This window comes from Coregonus clupeaformis, chromosome 31 (assembly GCF_020615455.1).
Source record: "Coregonus clupeaformis isolate EN_2021a chromosome 31, ASM2061545v1, whole genome shotgun sequence".
NCBI lineage: Eukaryota > Metazoa > Chordata > Actinopteri > Salmoniformes > Salmonidae > Coregonus > Coregonus clupeaformis.
Window position 1 is genome coordinate 18,504,151 of NC_059222.1, and position 18,931 is coordinate 18,523,081.

The following is an 18,931-nucleotide window of genomic DNA, read 5'->3' on the forward strand; positions in this document are numbered from 1 at the left end:
TGAAAAAGCTGGAGGAAACAGGTACAAAAGTATCTATATCCACAGTAAAACGAGTCCTATATCGACATAACCTGAAAGGCCGCTCAGCAAGGAAGAAGCCACTGCTCCAAAACCACCATAAAAAAGCCAGAGTACGGTCTGCAACTGCACATGGGGACAAAGATCACACTTTTTGGGGAAATGTCCTCTGGTCTGATGAAACAAAAATAGAACTGTTTGGCCATCATGACCATCGTTATGTTTGGAGGAAAATGGTGGTATCGTGCAAGCCGAAGAACACCATCCCAACCGTGAAGCACGGGGGTGGCAGCATCATGCTGTGGGGGTGCTTTGCTGCAGGAGGGATTGGTGCACTTCACAAAATAGATGGCATCATGAGGAAGGTAAATTAGGTGGATATATTGAAGCAACATCTCAAGACATTAGTCAGGAAGTTAAAGCTTGGTCGCAAATGGGTCTTCCAAATGGACAATGACCCCAAGCATACTTCCAAAGTTGTGGCAAAATGGCTTAAGGACAACAAAGTAAAGGTATTGGAGTGGCCATCACAAAGCCCTGACCTCAATCCTATAGACAATTTGTGGGCAGAACTGAAAAAGCATGTTCGAGCAAGGAGGCCGACAAACCTGACTCAGTTACACCAGCTCTGTCAGGAGGAGTGGGCCAAAATTCACCCTACTTATTGTGGGAAGCTTGTGGAAGTCTAACCTGAAACGTTTGACCCAAGTTAAACAATTTAAAGGCAATGCTACCAAATACTAATTGAGTGTATGTAAACTTCTGACCCACTGGGTATGTGATGAAATAAATAAAAGCTGAAATAAATCATTCCCTCTACTATTATTCTGACATTTCACATTCTAACTGACCTAAGACATGGAGTTTTTAACAGGATTAAATGTCAGGAATTGTGAAATACTGAGTTTAAATGTATTTGGCTAAGGTGTATGTAAACTTCTGGCTTCAACTGTATCTGAGATTTTACCGAACAAAGATATAAACGCAACATGTAAAGTGTTGGTCCCATGTTTCATGAGCTGAAATAAAAGATCCCATATGCACAAAAAGGTTATTTCTCTCAAATTGTGTGTACAAAATTGCTTACATCCCTGTTAGTGAGCATTTCTCCTTTGCCAAAATAATCCATCCACCTGACAGGTGTGGTATATGAGGAAACTGATTAAACAGCATGATCATAACAGTTTTATGGAGCATGCAATTGGCATGCTGCCCAGTACCTGTACATCCGGCTTCTTCACCTGCGGGATCGTCTGATGGGGGGGCTGGCTCCCCAGTGTGTGGACCTGACTCCCAAGTGGGTGGGCCGATGCCCGAAATCCATAGATTAGGGCCTAATGAATTTATTTAAATTGACTGATTTCCTTCTATGAACTGTAGCTCAGTAAAATCTTTGAAATTGTTGCATGTTGCGTTTATATTTTTGTTCAGTAATAGTATGAATGTTTAGACTCATTGAAAGTGATTCTGCTTTGATCAAGATGTTGAGCAAAGTAAACAACATGGCGCCCACTCAATATTGTGTCTTACAAGACGTTCTTTTACTGGTACATCGAGTTTCTTTGATTAACCCAAGCCTTTGACACAACTCTGAAATAACAGCAACAAAGGCTTAGCAAAAATCACAAGAGCAGGTCCTGTTGAGAGTGTGTGTGCGTGCGTGCACGTGTGTGTGTGTGTGTGTGTGTGTGTTTCAGGCACTTTGTTGTAAGAACTGAAACTAAGCAGGAAGCGGAGGAAAGGGTTGATTGTTTAAGGGGAATACGTACAGTCTATCCAGCTTTGTTCCGTTGAAAGCGTGCGACTTGATTTCCTTGAATCCATTTTTTTTAATATTCCTGTAAGAAACACATTTCCACACATTTAATTTAAATTGGTTGTTAATGTCAGCTTGACCGATTTACAATTGCTTACATACAACAGAAATTGATTTAAAAACATAATTTACAAGTGCTGTCCTAAACCCTGGATTCGATGAAAATGATCATGGTTACCGCAATCAATTAGATGAGATTTAATGAAATCAGCAGTGAAACAATTCTTACATTAAACACCCAGATGAGAGAATTCTCAAATCAATGATCTAAACACGTGCTGAGGCAAATTGAAATCGTACAAAACTTGTAAATTGCTGAAGAACATTGGAGATCCTCTAGTATGGCTGTTTGGAGTATTGCTCCAAATAAGTAATAGTATTGTACTCATACTCACATGTACACACTCTCCTCTGTGATCCCTTGAAAGGCATTGGCAGGTATACTGTGGAGCTGCATGTTGTCTCCCAGCTCACTGCACACATAAGAGAGGAGAAGAGGAGAGCAGAGGATAGGAGAGAAGAGGAGAGGAGAGGAGAGGAGAGGAGAGGAGAGGAGAGGAGAGGAGAGGAGAGGAGAGGAGATGTGACACTCTGGCTCCATGGACTTTGATATTTGAGCCAGGGTTGTTCATTGTCATTGGTTTGGGTGTATTTCATTTGGTGGTGTTGGGGATGGGTGAGTTTCATTTGTTTGTGTTTTGGTGATTGGTTAATGACTCCCAATCGGAGGTAACGAGTGTCAGCTGTCGGCTCGTTATCTCTGATTGGGAGCCATATATATTCTGTGTGTTTTCTACTTTGTTTTGTGGGTTATTGTTCCAAGTTCAGTCGTGTCACTGAGGACTTCATTTATCGTCATTTGTTGTTTTTTCGTGGTTGCTTTATAAATAAAGTCATCATGTTCACTCCACGCGCTGCGTATTGGTCCGCTCCTTTAGACGATCGTGACAGAATAACCCACCATCAAAGGACCAAGCAGCGTGTCCAGGAGCAAAGAGACTGGACATGGGTGGAGGCGCCGGGAAAGGAGATCGAGAGGCTGGCGATGGCCCAGGTGGGCAAATCGTGGTCCTGGGAGGACATGCTCGGGGGCAAGGGACCTTGGGGGAAGATCAAGGCCCTGGCGAGAGAGGAGCATCGGCGGCAGCAGGTTTTTCGTCGGAAGGACGAGAGGCAACCCCAAGAAATTTTTTGGGGGGGGCACATGGCCTGGGCGGCTGGGCAGCAGGAGGCTGCCACAGGGAGAAAAGGAGAGAAGGCTAACGGAGTACGGGAGCCATTGGCGAGTAGAGGAAGGGAAGTGTTTGTGGCACGGCGTGAAAGACTGATGTGTGTTGCCAGTCCGGTCCGGCCCGTTCCTGATCCTCGGTTGAGGCCAGTGGTGTGTGTTCCCGGTACGGACCGGCCTGTTCCTACTCCAAGCACCAGGTCCACGGTGTGCTACGCCAGCCCGGCCCGGCCTGTTCCGGCCACTCGCACCAGGGATACGGTGCGCGTCGCCAGCCCAGCCCGGCCTGTTCCTGCTCCCCGCACCATGGATACGGTGCGCTTCGCCAGCCCAGCCCGGCCTGTTCCTGCTCCCCGCACCATGGATACGGTGCGCTTCGCCAGCCCAGCCCGGCCTGTTCCTGCTCCACGCACCAAGGAGACGGTGTGCGTCGACAGTCCTGCCCGGCCTGTTCCTGCTCCACGCACCAAGGATACGGTGTGCGTCGCCAGCCCAGCCCGGCCTGTTCCTGCTCCACGCACCAAGGATACGGTGTGCGTCGCCAGCCCAGCCCGGCCTGTTCCTGCTCCACGCACCAGGGATATGGTGCGCTTCGCCAGCCCGGCCCGGCCTGTTCCGGCCACTCGCACCAGGGATACGGTGCGCGTCGCCAGCCCGGCCCGGCCTGTTCCTGCTCCACGCACCAGGGATATGGTGCGCTTCGCCAGCCCAGCCCGGCCTGTTCCTGCTCCCCGCACTAGCCCTGAGAAGCGTGTCCTCAGCCTGGTACCTCCAGTTCCGGCACCACGCATCAGGCCTACGGTGCGTCCCCAGGGCCCAGCATGCCCTGTGGCTTCTCCCCGCACTAGCCCTGAGATGCGTGTCCTCAGCCCGGTACCTCCAGTTCCGGCACCACGCGCCAGGCCTAAGGTGCGCCTCAGACGGCCAGAGTCTGCCGTCTGCCCAACGGCGCCTGAACTGCCCGTCTGCCCAACGGCGCCTGAACTGCCCGTCTGCCCAACGGCGCCTGAACTGCCCGTCTGCCCAACGGCGCTTGAACTACCCGTCTGCCCAACGGCGCTAAAGCCGCCCGTCTGTACTGAGCCTGCAAAGCCGCCCGTCTGCAAAGAGCCTTCAGAGCCTTCCGCCAGACAGGAGCCGCTAGAGCCTTCCGCCAGACAGGAGCCGCTAGAGCCTTCCGCCAGACAGGAGCCGCTAGAGCCTTCCGCCAGACAGGAGCCAGAGCCGTCCGCCAGACAGGATCAGCCAGAGCCTTCCGCCAGACAGGATCAGCCAGATCCGTCAGCCAGCCATGAGCAGCCAGATCCGTCAGCCTGCCATGAGCAGCCAGATCCGTCAGCCAGCCATGAGCAGCCAGATCCGTCAGCCAGCCATGAGCAGCCAAATCCGCCAGCCAGCCAGGATCCGCCAGTGCCAGCCAGCCAGGATCCGCCAGCCAGCCAGGATCCGCCAGAGCCAGCCAGCAAGGATCCGCCATTTAGTCAGGTGCTGCCCCTTAGCTCGGTGTTGCTCCTTATCCTGGTGCTGTCCCTTATCCTGGTGCTGTCCCTTAGCCTGGTACTGCCCCTTAGTCCGGTACTGCCCCGTAGTCCGGTGCTGCCCCTTAGTCCGGTGCTGCCCCTTAGTCCGGTGCTGCCCCTTAGGCCGATGTTGCCCCTTAGTCCGGTGTTGCCCCTTAGTCCAGGTGGGGTTAGTTGGAGGGTGGTCATTGGGAGGAGGCTACCGAAGCAGGTTGTGACTGTGGTGGGGTGGGGATCACGACCGGGGCCAGAGCCGCCACCGTGGACAGACGCCCACCCAGACCCTCCCCTAGTCCTGATGTTGGTGCGCCCGGAGTTCGCACCTTTAGGGGGGGGTACTGTGACACTCTGGCTCCATGGACTTTGATATTTGAGCCAGGGTTGTTCATTGTCATTGGTTTGGGTGTATTTCATTTGGTGGTGTTGGGGATGGGTGAGTTTCATTTGTTTGTGTTTTGGTGATTGGTTAATGACTCCCAATCGGAGGTAACGAGTGTCAGCTGTCGGCTCGTTATCTCTGATTGGGAGCCATATATATTCTGTGTGTTTTCTACTTTGTTTTGTGGGTTATTGTTCCAAGTTCAGTCGTGTCACTGAGGACTTCATTTATCGTCATTTGTTGTTTTTTCGTGGTTGCTTTATAAATAAAGTCATCATGTTCACTCCACGCGCTGCGTATTGGTCCGCTCCTTTAGACGATCGTGACAGGAGAGGAGAGGAGAGGAGGTTTAAGGTTTCATTTATTTGCACCAAAGAAAATAAGTGATAAACAACAATACAGATAAAAACAAATAATACAAAATACAATGGTGTGCACGTGTGGTTGGAAGCCCAAGGGCTTACATAAAAACCACACCACAAACAAACAATATACAATCCATAAGTACAAAAATAAGAAAGGTTTGTTAAAACAGATAACAAAACCTACTAATCATAAATGTACAAATGAACCAGTCAGCAATCACAAAAAAAATTTACAGTATATGTTTTATTTATACGTGTGTGTGCATGTGTGGATGTGAGTGTGTGAGAGTTGGGCTATATGGAGGAGATTACTGAATAGTTTGGTTCATCAGGCTGACCCCCAGTCGTCGCTTGAAATTATTGAGGGATGATGAGGTTTTGGCGAAGATAAGAATTCAATATATATATATATATCTGATAGAGAATTGACTATGTGAGATGCGGCAGTGGGGAGGGTGAAGGTTATCGCAGTGGCTTGTGTTATATAGATGGATTTCAGAATTAACCTGGAAGAATCCATTGAAGGGTTTATGTAAACTGTCTGGGAGGTATGAGTATTTGTAGATGAAAATGCATAATTGCCGTACATTAATGTCAAAAATAGACAAGATATTGAGTTTCTTAAACAAAGGTACAGATGGAGCCAGGTAATTAGAGGAGGTGGCTAGTCTTGCACATTTCTTTTGTATGATGAGTAATTTGTGTAGGTAGGAGGCATATGTACTGGCCCAGACAATATTACAGTAAATTAAATATGGGTAAATTAAGCTATAGTAAAGAGTTAGGAAGCAAGCCTGATGAACCAAACCACTAATCTTTCTGATGATACCAACATATTTCATCACTTTGCTGAAGACAAATTGAATATGATCTTTCCATGATAACTTTTCATCAATTAGAACTCAGAGGAATCTAGTGGATGTGACTTGTTCCATTTCATTCCCACCAATTGAGATTCTGGCTCTTTTTTTAAACATTTACATTTTACAATATTTCTTATTCTTACCAGTGAATACAATAAAGTTGTACCATTCAGAAAATTTGGCCATGCCTGAGTTGGCTTCATTAATTAGTGAATCAAAATTATTGTGTGATAAAATCAAATTGTTATCATCAGCAAAGAGAATGGGAAGTACGGTAGAAGACACAGCAGCAAGGTCATTGATATAGATCAGGGATAACAAAGGTCAATTATCGAACCCTGTGGGACGCCACAGGATATCTTGGCCCTGGTAGATGTACAGCCGTTTGCATAAACAAATTGTTCTCTATCATAAACACACTATGTAACCAATTATACGGTATAATCATGAAAATCGTAATAATGAAATTTAGAAAGTAATATTTCATGATCAACCGTGTCAAATGCTTTGGATAAATCTAAAAAGATATCAAGAGCGTAGTCATTGTTGTTAAGGGCTGTAAATATTTTATCCACATGTTGCAAAGGAGACATATCTGTGGAGTAGTTTTTACGAAAACCATATTGGTGCTCATATAGAATACAGTATTGAAACCATATTGGTGCTCATATAGAATACAGTGTTGAAACCATATTGGTGCTCATATAGAATACAGTGTTGAAACCATATTGGTGCTCATATAGAATACAGTGTTGAAACCATATTGGTGCTCATATAGAATACAGTGTTGAAACCATATTGGTGCTCATATAGAATACAGTGTTGAAACCATATTGGTGCTCATATAGAATACAGTGTTGGAACCATATTGGTGCTCATATAGAATACAGTGTTAAAACCATATTGGTGCTCATATAGAATACAGTGTTGGAACCATATTGGTGCTCATATAGAATACAGTGTTGGAACCATATTGGTGCTCATATAGAATACAGTGTTGAAACCATATTGGTGCTCATATAGAATACAGTGTTAAAACCATATTGGTGCTCATATAGAATACAGTGTTGGAACCATATTGGTGCTCATATAGAATACAGTGTTGAAACCATATTGGTGCTCATATAGAATACAGTGTTGGAACCATATTGGTGCTCATATAGAATACAGTGTTGAAACCATATTGGTGCTCATATAGAATACAGTGTTGGAACCATATTGGTGCTCATATAGAATACAGTGTTGATTTAAATGTTTCAACATTCTCTTATACACCCATTTAGGATTTTAGAAAAACAAGGTAGTACAGATATAAAACATGGTAGTACAGATATAAAACATGGTAGTACAGATAATGGACGATCATTTGTAAAAGATCTTGGATCCCCAGATTTATAAAGGGGGATAACCTTGGCAATTTTCTAATCTTTAGGAACAATACCAGTTAGCATTGATTTGGTGAAGATATACGTTAGAGGCTCAGTGATCAAGGAAGACACTGATTTCACCAAAGAGGCACCAATCTCATCATGACCTGCTGCTGACATCTTTAAATTACTAATTACCTCCATCACCTCCATTACATCAGGAGGATCAAACTGAAGCAGAGAAGGGAAATGTCCCTTAATGTAATTTTGTAATGTAGTTTTCAGAATTTTCTTTGACAGAGAGGAACCCACATTCACAAAAAGTTGTTAAATTCACATGAAATAACATCAGGATCACTATAGGTCTTATTTCCAACAATAAATTGAGATGGGATAGTTGTAGATGCCTTTTTCTTATTTAACAGTTGATTGATGATTTTCCAAGTTGACTTTATTTTATTTGAGGATTTGGGGAATATGTTAGTAACATTTATTTTGGGGGATATCCGAAGTAGGTGAGTACATTTGTTCTTATACATTTTGTAATTTGCAGAATTCAGGGGAGAGGGATTTGTGAGAAATGTTTTATTCAACTAGTTTTTTTAAACTGAGGATTTTTTGAGACCGGTTGTAAACCAAGGTTTCCAGAACCCTTCCGCTGCTCTCTTACGTGGTTTAACTAAGGGAAAGTCAGTTCCTTTTCAGTGAGGAGAATTAGAATAGTAGGGTCACATACAGCTGGGGTTGGGTTTAGGTTATCTTGAAATGGCTGTAGCTACAGTATATTATCATTGTATATTATCATGTAATCCAGTTTTAGGTTGGTCAAGTTCTGGATACATACAGGAAGAAGTACTCCAGTATCACCAGGGAGGAGATGGTGGAGAAGTCAGGAAAGTGTATTATTCCTGTGTTACAGATACTCCTGGGAGAGAGAAAAGAGCAGAAGAGGGGGAAAGAGGTGAAGAAAGAGACAGAGGAGGTAAAAAAAAAAAGTGGGTGAAAATGTGTGTTACTAAGCTGTGACAGCATTTCATCAAGTAAATAAAATACCAAAATTGAATATTGACAAACTGAGGTGTTGTACCTGGAATTACAGTAGTATGGCTAACAATAATATTGGAATAAAAGCTTACAGGTATCTCAGCCTGGGAAGATCAGTGAAGGCCCCCTTCTCTATACTGATCAGATTTCTGATGTTCTGTATCTGTCTATGGAATAACAGAAAGCATCACAATATAAACATTTATTTAAAAAACTATAACATTCATTTCCAATATCCCAATCAAGTAACATATTTTTTACTCATGATGAGTGACCTTGTGAATCATACTTTTGGTTACAGTAATATTCTGTCCAGGAATGAAGAGGATTAAGTAAATAAGTAATATTCTGCATGCATTGTTGTGTTCAATGGATCACATAAACCACAGTCTATTACAGTAACTTATCAGGGTAGAAGGAGACACATAATAAGAAAATATAAAAACAGTCAAATCCATGGCCTCCAATGGAACAACACGTTATCTCACCAACTAAAACCTTTAGAACTGGGAGATTAAAGTTCTGTAATATGGTGTGTGTGTGTGTGTGTGTCTCGTGTGTGTGTGTGTGACACGTACATCTCAGCTAGGCTGTGGAGAGAGAGGAATGCATGACTTCTTATGTTCCTGGTGCAGTCACTCTGAGAGATCTCACTGTGGCAGAAAAAAAGACAGCATAACGTAAATTCACATTCCAAAGGAATATTCATTTATCTCCTTAATCATAAAATAGAGACTGAATATGCAGAGAGTAAGCTGCAAATGGATCGCAAAGTGAAGGCCAAGGGGAAAAGGATCAGAGGAAGAAAAGTGTTATTTTAAAAACAAACAAATGCAGTGAGGAAGGCTCTAGTAACATGCCCTTGACTGTTTCTTGTCTTCCTGATGATGTCCTTGCTACCCTCCAACCCCATCCCCCATCCCAAATCAACCTTCCACACCCTCTCAGCCCCCTTCTTCTATTGTTATACTTTTTATAGACCTCCATACGTTTTACCCTTCCAGTCCACCGTACCACCCACTGATCTGTAATTAACCAACACTTTTCTTTAGATAGCCATTTAGATTCCATCTTAAACCAGATAATTAAGCCTGGCGACGCACTCTGCTTATATTTTCCCTCAGCCCTGTGTGAGTGTGTGTGTGTGTGTGTGTGTGTGTTTGTACCTCTCTTCTTAAGTTGTTGCATAACATCTTAATTACTGTTACTTTTGTGAAACGATTAAAAAGCCATTTAATTTCAGAGCATCATCACACATGTAGGAGAAGCTGAGCCATGATTTCCAGCCAATTTGAGTCATCCATGACAAGACAAGACCATCTGAACTCCAGCACAGCAAATTGGTTAGTGTGACCTAGGACTGGATTTAATCAGATTGACATTGGCAAATTGGTTGTTTTGGCGGTGTCGGATGTGGAACTGCGTTAGAGCTGTCAAATCGTTTTGAACTTCTAACGCAGTAGGGATAAGAAGGAAGGGAGTGGTTTGTGACACAAGAGCAGCAGCTCATATCACTGTTACACCTCCAACACCGCCAAAACATCTGCTATGCGTATGTTGGCCAACGCTGGTTAACGCTGGTTAACACTCGATCTGATTGAATCTAGGCCCTAGTGTTAATTTTTCAGTGTAACATTTCTAGAGTTGCAAAGTCTTGATTCAGGAGTTAATTTAACACTGCATCAGATAACATTGTCCCACTCGAGTATAACATTTACTTTAATGTTATATGTGCATAATGTGGTCCTCTGTAGCTCAACTGGTAGAGCACGGCGCTTGTAACGCCAAGGTAGTGGGTTCGATCCCCGGGACCACCCATACACATAAATGTATGCACGCATGACTGTAAGTCGCTTTGGATAAAAGCGTCTGCTAAATGGCATATTATTATATTACTGCAACATGAATGTGGTCAGGACCGAAACATTTACTGGGTCACCACAAACTTGAAGACATTAGTTAAAATTAACACAATTCTGCGAGTACAGGGGTCATGTAGGCTATTTGTTAACAGTGTCAGTGTCACTGACACTTGAGCATAGGATATTGAAGTGACAGAGACATCACATCAATGTGGAAACATAAAAACAAAGCCTCTTGCACTCCATCGATGCGCTACCGCTTGGATTAATAAAATAATCATAACATGATGAGAGCCATACCTGGCCCACTTCTGGACCGCAATTCCAAGTGGTGACTGGGCTACATAGTAAGTTGTAACCTTGCAGATGTGGTGGATACATGTGGTGTCTGGTCTGTCCTTAACTTTGTGACCTCATAAGCTTGGGGTGAACCTCTCTTGGAGAGTGTTTAGTAAAGCATTACAGGTAGTCCTGCCCTGTTCCTCAACAATCAGTCTATTATGATAGACTATTAGCTAGCTATAACACACACAAGATTTGGTTCAAGGTTACTCAATGCTTAACTGATTTATGGTGTTAAGAATTAACAAAAATTCAGGAGAGAGGACCAGACTTGAATGTAACACTTAACTAGTTGCCAAGTTAACAAACACCAGCTCCTAACCATTGCCAATCAGCCTCCACTACCGTTGGCAACACTTAAATAGTTGCCTTGACCGTAGCTCCTCAAACATGCTCCAGCTGCTACTAATTGCTAATCAGTCTCCACCTGTTTTCACTCTCCTTAATCACCAATACCACCCTATTTAAACCTGACCAAAGTAATTCCTCCTCTTCGTTTTGCGTTGCATGCTCTCTGTGCTGCATTTCAAGACACTGTGAGTTACCAGCTGCCAAATCATCCCATCTCCACCTTCTATCTCGCATTACTTAGATTCGTTCAAGGATCTCCTTGGGGGATTGCCATCCCTACAGCAGCCCAACTACCACGGTCTGAGGGTGATGTCTACCTGAAACTCCAAGCCAAACCCTACGGAGTCAACCCCTATGGATCCTTCATCTGCAGTCCTTGGCTTCATCTGGTCTATTCTCATTACCCTCCTGAATCCTCATTCTAACATCCATTCCATTTCTTCAGTAAATATTCTAAACCCATTTTAATATGTGGTCGTTAAACTCATGAAACTCACATAAAGACATAATGATAACTAAGGAGGCTGCAATATACCTCAAGACTTCAATCAGTCACTAATTGAGTTATCAGTAAGTGGACAGCTGCATCTTGATCAGATCAGGGGAAGCTTGGTCCCCTGGCCATAGGAGTTGGCAAGTCAGCACAAACAGATTTGGAACCAGGCTACAGTAAGCCACCCCCCCTGATGGAATACCATAATAGGAGTCTTGCTAATTGGCTTGTGAGCGTCTAGGGGTCCTTGACTCAAAAGCCAAGTTGGGGGGAAACTGTCAGCCCAGATAAGGGAATCACACAGCTATTCATGCAATGCATTGGTTGGATGGGATCTGGATGTACACTCATAATATATATATATATATATATATATATATATATATATATATATATATATATATAAAAGGTTATTGAGGGGTTCTTTGTCAGGGGTGAGGGTGATGTGTAACCATCATTTGTATTGTGTATCAGGAAGGGTTCTTTACTCCTGTGATGGTTGTGTAGAACCATCATGTTCTTTCCCTCACCACCATGTTTTCCTTTATGCCGTGAAATGCTACACTGTTAAAAGTTCCTGTAATTTTACGGTACAGTACAGGCTACTGGTTGCAGTGAAAGTACGGTAAACAACAAGTTACAGAATTGTGTGTATTTGTGCCATCCGCCAGTGCAAGTGTTGTACCAGTTTAAGTGGTTGATGGTTATGTTGTCAAAGGTGGAGCACCTCTTTTAACACTTTCAGTTCTGAAATCTTTGTAAAAGCATGTGACAATAAAGAGCTGCACTGTTAAGAGGTTACTTTGTATTTCACAGTAAATTAATGGCAATTAGTTGCCTGGAAGTTGCTGTGAATTTTGCGTTACCTAACTGGCAATCAGCTGTCAGTAAGTTATTGTAAAATTCAAAGTAACGTAACAGCCAGTAACAGCTAGTAACTTACTTGCAACTAGCTGCCAGTAACTTACTGTACTTTCACTGAACTTTTCTGATTATAAGATATCTTAACATTAGTTGACAACTACTAAGCATTCTTTGGTGTGAGGACACTATGGACTCAGCCTCACCTGGCCTCAAACCCTTGGGTGACAGGAAACTGACCTTCCTGCCACACCATCAGGTCAGTGAGCGTGACAGAGATCAGCCAAAGTAAGTTACTGTGTATTTTACAATAACTACTTGCAGCAAAGCTGACTGTAAATTATATTTAAAAAAAAAATCTTTGCAGATCTTCTCCAAGTCATTAAGATTTCGAGGCTGACGTTTGGCAACTCAAACCTTCAGCTCCCTCCACAGATTTTCTATGGGATTAAGGTCTGGAGACTGGATAGGCCACTCCAGGACCTTAATGTGCTTCTTCTTGAGCCTCTCCTTTGTTGCCTTGGCCGTGTGTTTTGGGTCATTGTCATGCTGGAATACCCATCCACGACCCATTTTCAATGCCCTGGCTGAGGGAAGGAGGATCTCACCCAAGATTTGACGGTACATGGCCCCGTCCATCGTCCCTTTGATGCAGTAAAGTTGTCCTGTCCCCTTAGCAGAAAAACACCCCCAAAGCATAATGTTTCCACCTCCATGTTTGACGGTGGGGATGGTGTCCTTGGGGTCCTAGGCAGCATTCCTCCTCTTCCAAACACGGCGAGTTGATTTGATGCCAAAGAGCTCCATTTTGGTCTCATCTGACCACAAAACTTTCACCCAGTTCTCCTCTGAATCATTCAGATGTTCATTGGCAAACTTCAGACGGGCCTGTATATGTGCTTTCTTGAGCAGGGGGACCTTGTGGGCGCTGCAGGATTTCAGTCATTCACGGCGTAGTGTGTTACCAATTGTTTTCTTGGTGACTATGGTCCCAGCTGCCTTGAGATCATTGACAAGATCCTCAGTGTATTTCTGGGCTGATTCCTCACCGTTCTCATGATCATTGCAACTCCACGAGGTGAGATCTTGCATGGAGCCCCAGGCCGAGGGAGATTGACAGTTATTTTGTGTTTCTTCCATTTGCGAATAATCGCACCAACTGTTGTCACCTTCTCACCAAGCTGCTTGGTGATGGTCTTGTAGCCCATTCCAGCCTTGTGTAGGTCTACAATCATGTCCCTGACATCCTTGGAGAGCTCTTTGGTCTTGGCCATGGTGGAGAGTTTGGAATCTGATTGATTGATTGCTTCTGTGGACAGGTGTCTTTTATACAGGTAACAAGCTGAGATTAGGAGCAGTCCCTTTAAGAGTGTGCCAAAATCACTGCTGCAGTGTGTGCAAACCTGGTCAAGACCTACAGGAAACGTATGATCTCTGTAATTGCAAACAAAGGTTTCTGTACCAAATATTAAGTTCTGCTTTCTGATGTATCAAATACTTATGTCATGCAATATAATGCAAATTAATTACTTAAAAATCATACAATGTGATTTTCTGTTTTTTTTGTTTTAGATTCTGTCTCTCACAGTTGAAGTGTACCTATGATAAAAATTACAGACCTCTACATGCTTTGTAAGTAGGAAAACCTGCAAAATCGGCAGTGTATCAAATACTTGTTCTCCCCACTGTATAAAATCAGCAGGGGATCAAATACTTTTTTCCCTCACTGTACGTGATTTCAATGGGTCTTTCTACATTCTGATTGTTTCATACTGTTCAATCCAACTTCAACCCCAGAAAATGTTCAGCATTTTCATACATTTCTGCATTTCCTGCACTCATGTTATCATTTCCACACTGTGCCACGTAGGGCTGCATGATATGGGCCAAACATCTAGGCCTAATTAATTGGTGAACTGTTGGAATCATGGAAATAGAATGATTATTCAAATTCTATAGTTGGATAGCAGGCAGCACTTTAAATACATAGTTTTTTCGGGAACTCAGTCAGGGTCTCAACTTTTGCGAGGTAGAATTATAGAATACACAAGGTGCAATATCGAAATTTGTTTGTACACCAACAGTTTCTCTTGTTATGTCAGTTACTAATAGTCACTCAATTATCCCATGTCAGCCAAATTGTTTCAGATTGGTAAGTTAGTCTAGCAGCCGGCTATCTAAACTTGTAGTAATCAAGGTAAAATTATTGACCTACTAAACCATCAGTTCCCTACTAAACCATCAACTCCCTTCTACATCATCAACTCCCTACTAAACCATCAACTCCCTACTAAACCATCAACTCCCTACTAAACCATCAACTCCCTTCTAAACCATTAACTCCCTACTAAACCATCAACTCCCTACTACGTCATCAACTTCCTACTACAGCATCAACTCCCTACTAAACCATAAATTCCCTACTAAACCATCAGCACCCACTTTTCCCATCTGGTTCCACAAACCTTGTGTAAGAAAGGTGGCTTACTAAACCACGTTTGCAGCTTTTGTTCAGTGTGCTAACAGTCTTGTGTCCCACAAGAAACCAGGGTTTGATACCCAATCAGTCACACTGAGACTTTATTATGTGTCTATGAGATTCAAAAACAAAAGTGATGAATGAAATTCATAATGAAAACTTTTATTTCTAAATGGTGTGATGCTATTTCTATCCACACAATGCCTCATATTCAGACCAAAACCTCCATGCTGTTCACTGTGTGTGTTCATATGCACAAATAGTAACTTTGGGCTGCATTGTGTGCGTCCCAAGTGGCGCTCTATTCCCTACCTATGGCCGATGAAGTCTACTTTATCTAACTACACTGAACAAAAATATAAATGCAACATGCAACAATTTCAAAGATTTTACTGAGTTACAGTTCATATAAGGAAACCAGTCAATTGAAATAAACGAATTAGGCCCTAATCTATGAATTTCACATGACTGGGAATACAGAAATGCATTTGTTGGTCACAGATACCTTAAAAAAAGGTAGGGGCGGGGATCAGAAAACCAGTCAGGGCCTCAAGATCTCGTCACGGTATCTCTGTGCATTCAAATGGCCTTTTAGAAAATGCAATTGTGTTCGTTGTCCGTAGCTTATTCCTGCGCATTACGGAGGTAAGGAAGCCGGATGTGGAGGTCCTGGGCTGGCGTGGTTACACATGGTCTGCAGTTGTGAGGCCGGTTGGACGTACTGCCATATTCTCTAAAACAACGTTGGAGGCGGCTTATGGTAGAGAAATTAACATTACATTCTCTGGCAACAGCTCTGGTGGACATTCCTGCAGTCAGCATGCCAATTGCACTCTCTCTCAAAACTTGAGACATCTGTTTAATTGTGTTATGTGACAAAACTGTACATTTTAGAGTGGGCTTTTATTGTCCCCAGCACAAGGTACAGCTGTGTAATGATCATGCTGTTTAATCAGCTTCTTAAAATGCCACACCTATCATGAAACATGGGACCAACACTTTACATGTTGCGTTTATATTTTTGTTCAGTATAGATAAAGCAGACACATTTTATATGGATATAGTGTGGCGCCTTATCTTTGTAAATTTATGCAGTATCAGATTATTTTAAACAGCACCTCCCACTATCTACAGTTGTTTGAGCGCAAACTTTTTTTGTCTTCAGAAATAGACTGTGGGAAAACATCAGCCAAAAAGTAGGCCTAAGAACAGCCTTGCACTAGCCTTAGCTTGTGTGAGCCGGAGCGGCTCATAGGAGCAGTTTCAAGTTTTATTAGTCATATGAAGGGATACACATGGTATACACCGTGCAACAAAATGCTTACTTGCAGGTTCCTTCTCAACAATGCAACAACAATAAGAAATAATACAAGAAAAGAATAGTCATAGAAGCAGGATCTCCTGTTTCTGTAGCATGAGGCAGCTTGATGTACAAGTAATCCCCCTGGACAGGATGCTAGTCTATCACAGCGCCTTACCCCCACTCTATCTCCTAAATGCTGAGTGTCAAGCAGAGAAGCATCGGGTCCCATTTTCAGTCTTTGGTATGACTCGGCCGGCGATCAAACTCCTAACCTTCCAGCGGACACTCTAACCACAAGGACAGTGAGTTGGTTCATCAACCATGCTTATCATTATTTCCCAAATAGTAACCAACAATTTGTTCATATGAATTTACATGCTTTTGATCTCCTAAATAGTGGGTGAAAGGTAATACGTCATAAATAAATGTAGGCCAAACTACTTCCTCTTAAAGGATGTGTGTATGTAGGCAACTCATCCAAAGCTACCCATCCAAAGTGGACATCTCCTTTCCGCTTCTTAAAACCCCCATGCTACATACACATATCACTGTATGTCTAATAAATCACTGTGTGTGTTTATTTCATGAAAATAACTCGAAGTCATTGGTCAGAATAATCAGGTCCTATTGTGATGTCATGCTTTGGGCCAAAAACTCCATCCCACCTGAACAGGCTGAAATTCCAGGCCAAAACAATAAATAAAAAAGCTCTTAAAAAGGCCATTATCAGTGTGTTACTTAGACCTCATAGCGTGGAAATATTATAAAAATGTTGACTGCACTGCCCCTTTAACATGCATTTAGATAAATGTTTCATACAATATAACATTAGATTATCACACCTTTCATAAAAGCTACCAGCAGTATGTCTTCCACAACACAAATATGTTTAGAACTGTGCACAAGTCAAGTTTTAAACAGCCTCATGAAGCTTTGTAGATCTATAACATTGAAAAGGCAAACCCAGAGTTAAACAGAAAATGTTTAATAGAGCTAAAGGAATACTGACAATGCTATATGTCACAGGTGAAGGGGGCTTAATAAATACATTTAATTGATTGATTGAAACTCACATTCTGGACACGTTGATCAGTCCTCTGAAGGCATTGCTTGGAACTTCAGTCAACGGCAGATGAGTTAGTCTTCTAAAAAATATGCACAAGGAAAAAACTTGTTAAAAAACATGTAACATATGAAACATGTAAGGTATTGCTGGCTGCTGCCAACCTGATCACAGAGCATTTCTTGTTATTCTGTAAGTAAATCCCTGACATCCATTTAGTATGATATGTTATGTTTCATATGGTGTGTATTCATTTGTGTATGTCCATCACCCATTTTGTATGATATGTTTCGATTTACAATTCGTATTATATGTTACGAATTTGCAAAGCGTACAATATGTTACGAATCTGCAAAACATATGATATGTTATGAATTCTAGCTAGGTGGCTAACATTAGCTAGCTGGCTAATGTTAGCTAGAGTAGGGGTTAGGGTTAAGTTTAGGAGTTACGTTTAAAGTTTAAGGTTAGAGTTAGGGTTAGAGTTAGGGGAAGGGTTAGCTAAAAGGGTTAGGGTTATGGGGAGTCTTAGCTAACATGCTAAGTAGCTGCAGAGTAGCTAAGAAAGTAGTAAGTAGTTCAAAAGTTGCTAATTAGCTAAAATACTAAAGTTGTCCGTAATGAGATTTGAACTCGCAACCTTTGGGTTGCTAGACATTCGCGTTAGACATTCGTTTTTGCCTTAAGTAACCACCTGTCTTATGTAACCATACCAAACATAACATATCACACAATTTGATTGAATTTACATTTACTATGTTACGTCTAGTCTATGAGACCAGGCTGAGTATTAGGCTACTATGGTGGCCTGTATTTTAATAGAGTGCAAAGCACAGTCAGTAGCTAGGTACCATACTTCACACAGTTCTGTACTGATAAAAGGCCATCATTGTATCTACTGTAAATTAGAATGTGTTTCTTAATTGACTGGTTGAATTTAAAGGTTAAATAAATAAATAAATAAATAATCAAATAATCAAATAATAAATAATCAGCTCGACAAAAGTGTCAGGCAATTTAAAAACAATGGATAGATATTGACGCTATAATTTTATATATGCACAATTCCTCCCCAAAAACGTAATGAAATTTTAGGCTACTTACAAGTTTCGAATGAATGATGGAGTGGCTTGGGACTTCAGTTGTGTTTCCCTCGTGCAACTGAGTTTCTCTCTGGTGTATGTGTAACATGTATCGCTCTTCATTGAACATTCACAAATCGACGGACAAGTGAAAGTCCAGCAGGAGCTCACATTCAGAACACCGGACAGCGCGAGAACAACCCACCACGTTCGCTTTGCCGATGCCATCGTGTAGGCTACCTAGGCACTTCGTTAACTGCTCCCCCTTTCCACCCAACTGTCACGTTATCAAGAGAAATCAAATAAAACCGTCCTCAGATAGACTAATCTAGGTAGCCTACTTGACAAAGCAAATTGAAGCAGAGGAGAAGAGAGGACCATTATCATTTCCACCTGCCCTGCGCTAATACAAGGTACTGCATCTTCCTGGTGTGCGCCACTCAGTAACTCAGCATTCAACAAGGTTCAGTTAGAGCCCAGCCCTGACAGGGTCAC

At 42.6% G+C, this 18,931-nt stretch overlaps 1 protein-coding gene across 1 annotated transcript in view; it reads right to left on the minus strand.

Moving 5' to 3' along the window:
- The window catches only part of LOC121547862 (lutropin-choriogonadotropic hormone receptor-like), a 29,262-nt gene extending 10,598 nt beyond the window's left edge, over nucleotides 1–18,664 (minus strand). The window contains 7 exon segments of the mRNA XM_045209925.1: nucleotides 1,788–1,856; nucleotides 2,230–2,307; nucleotides 8,401–8,481; nucleotides 8,693–8,767; nucleotides 9,179–9,253; nucleotides 17,365–17,436; nucleotides 18,459–18,664. Coding sequence (XP_045065860.1) covers nucleotides 1,788–1,856; nucleotides 2,230–2,307; nucleotides 8,401–8,481; nucleotides 8,693–8,767; nucleotides 9,179–9,253; nucleotides 17,365–17,436; nucleotides 18,459–18,664 — 656 coding nt within the window.
- Between the last annotated feature and the right edge of the window lie 267 nt (nucleotides 18,665–18,931).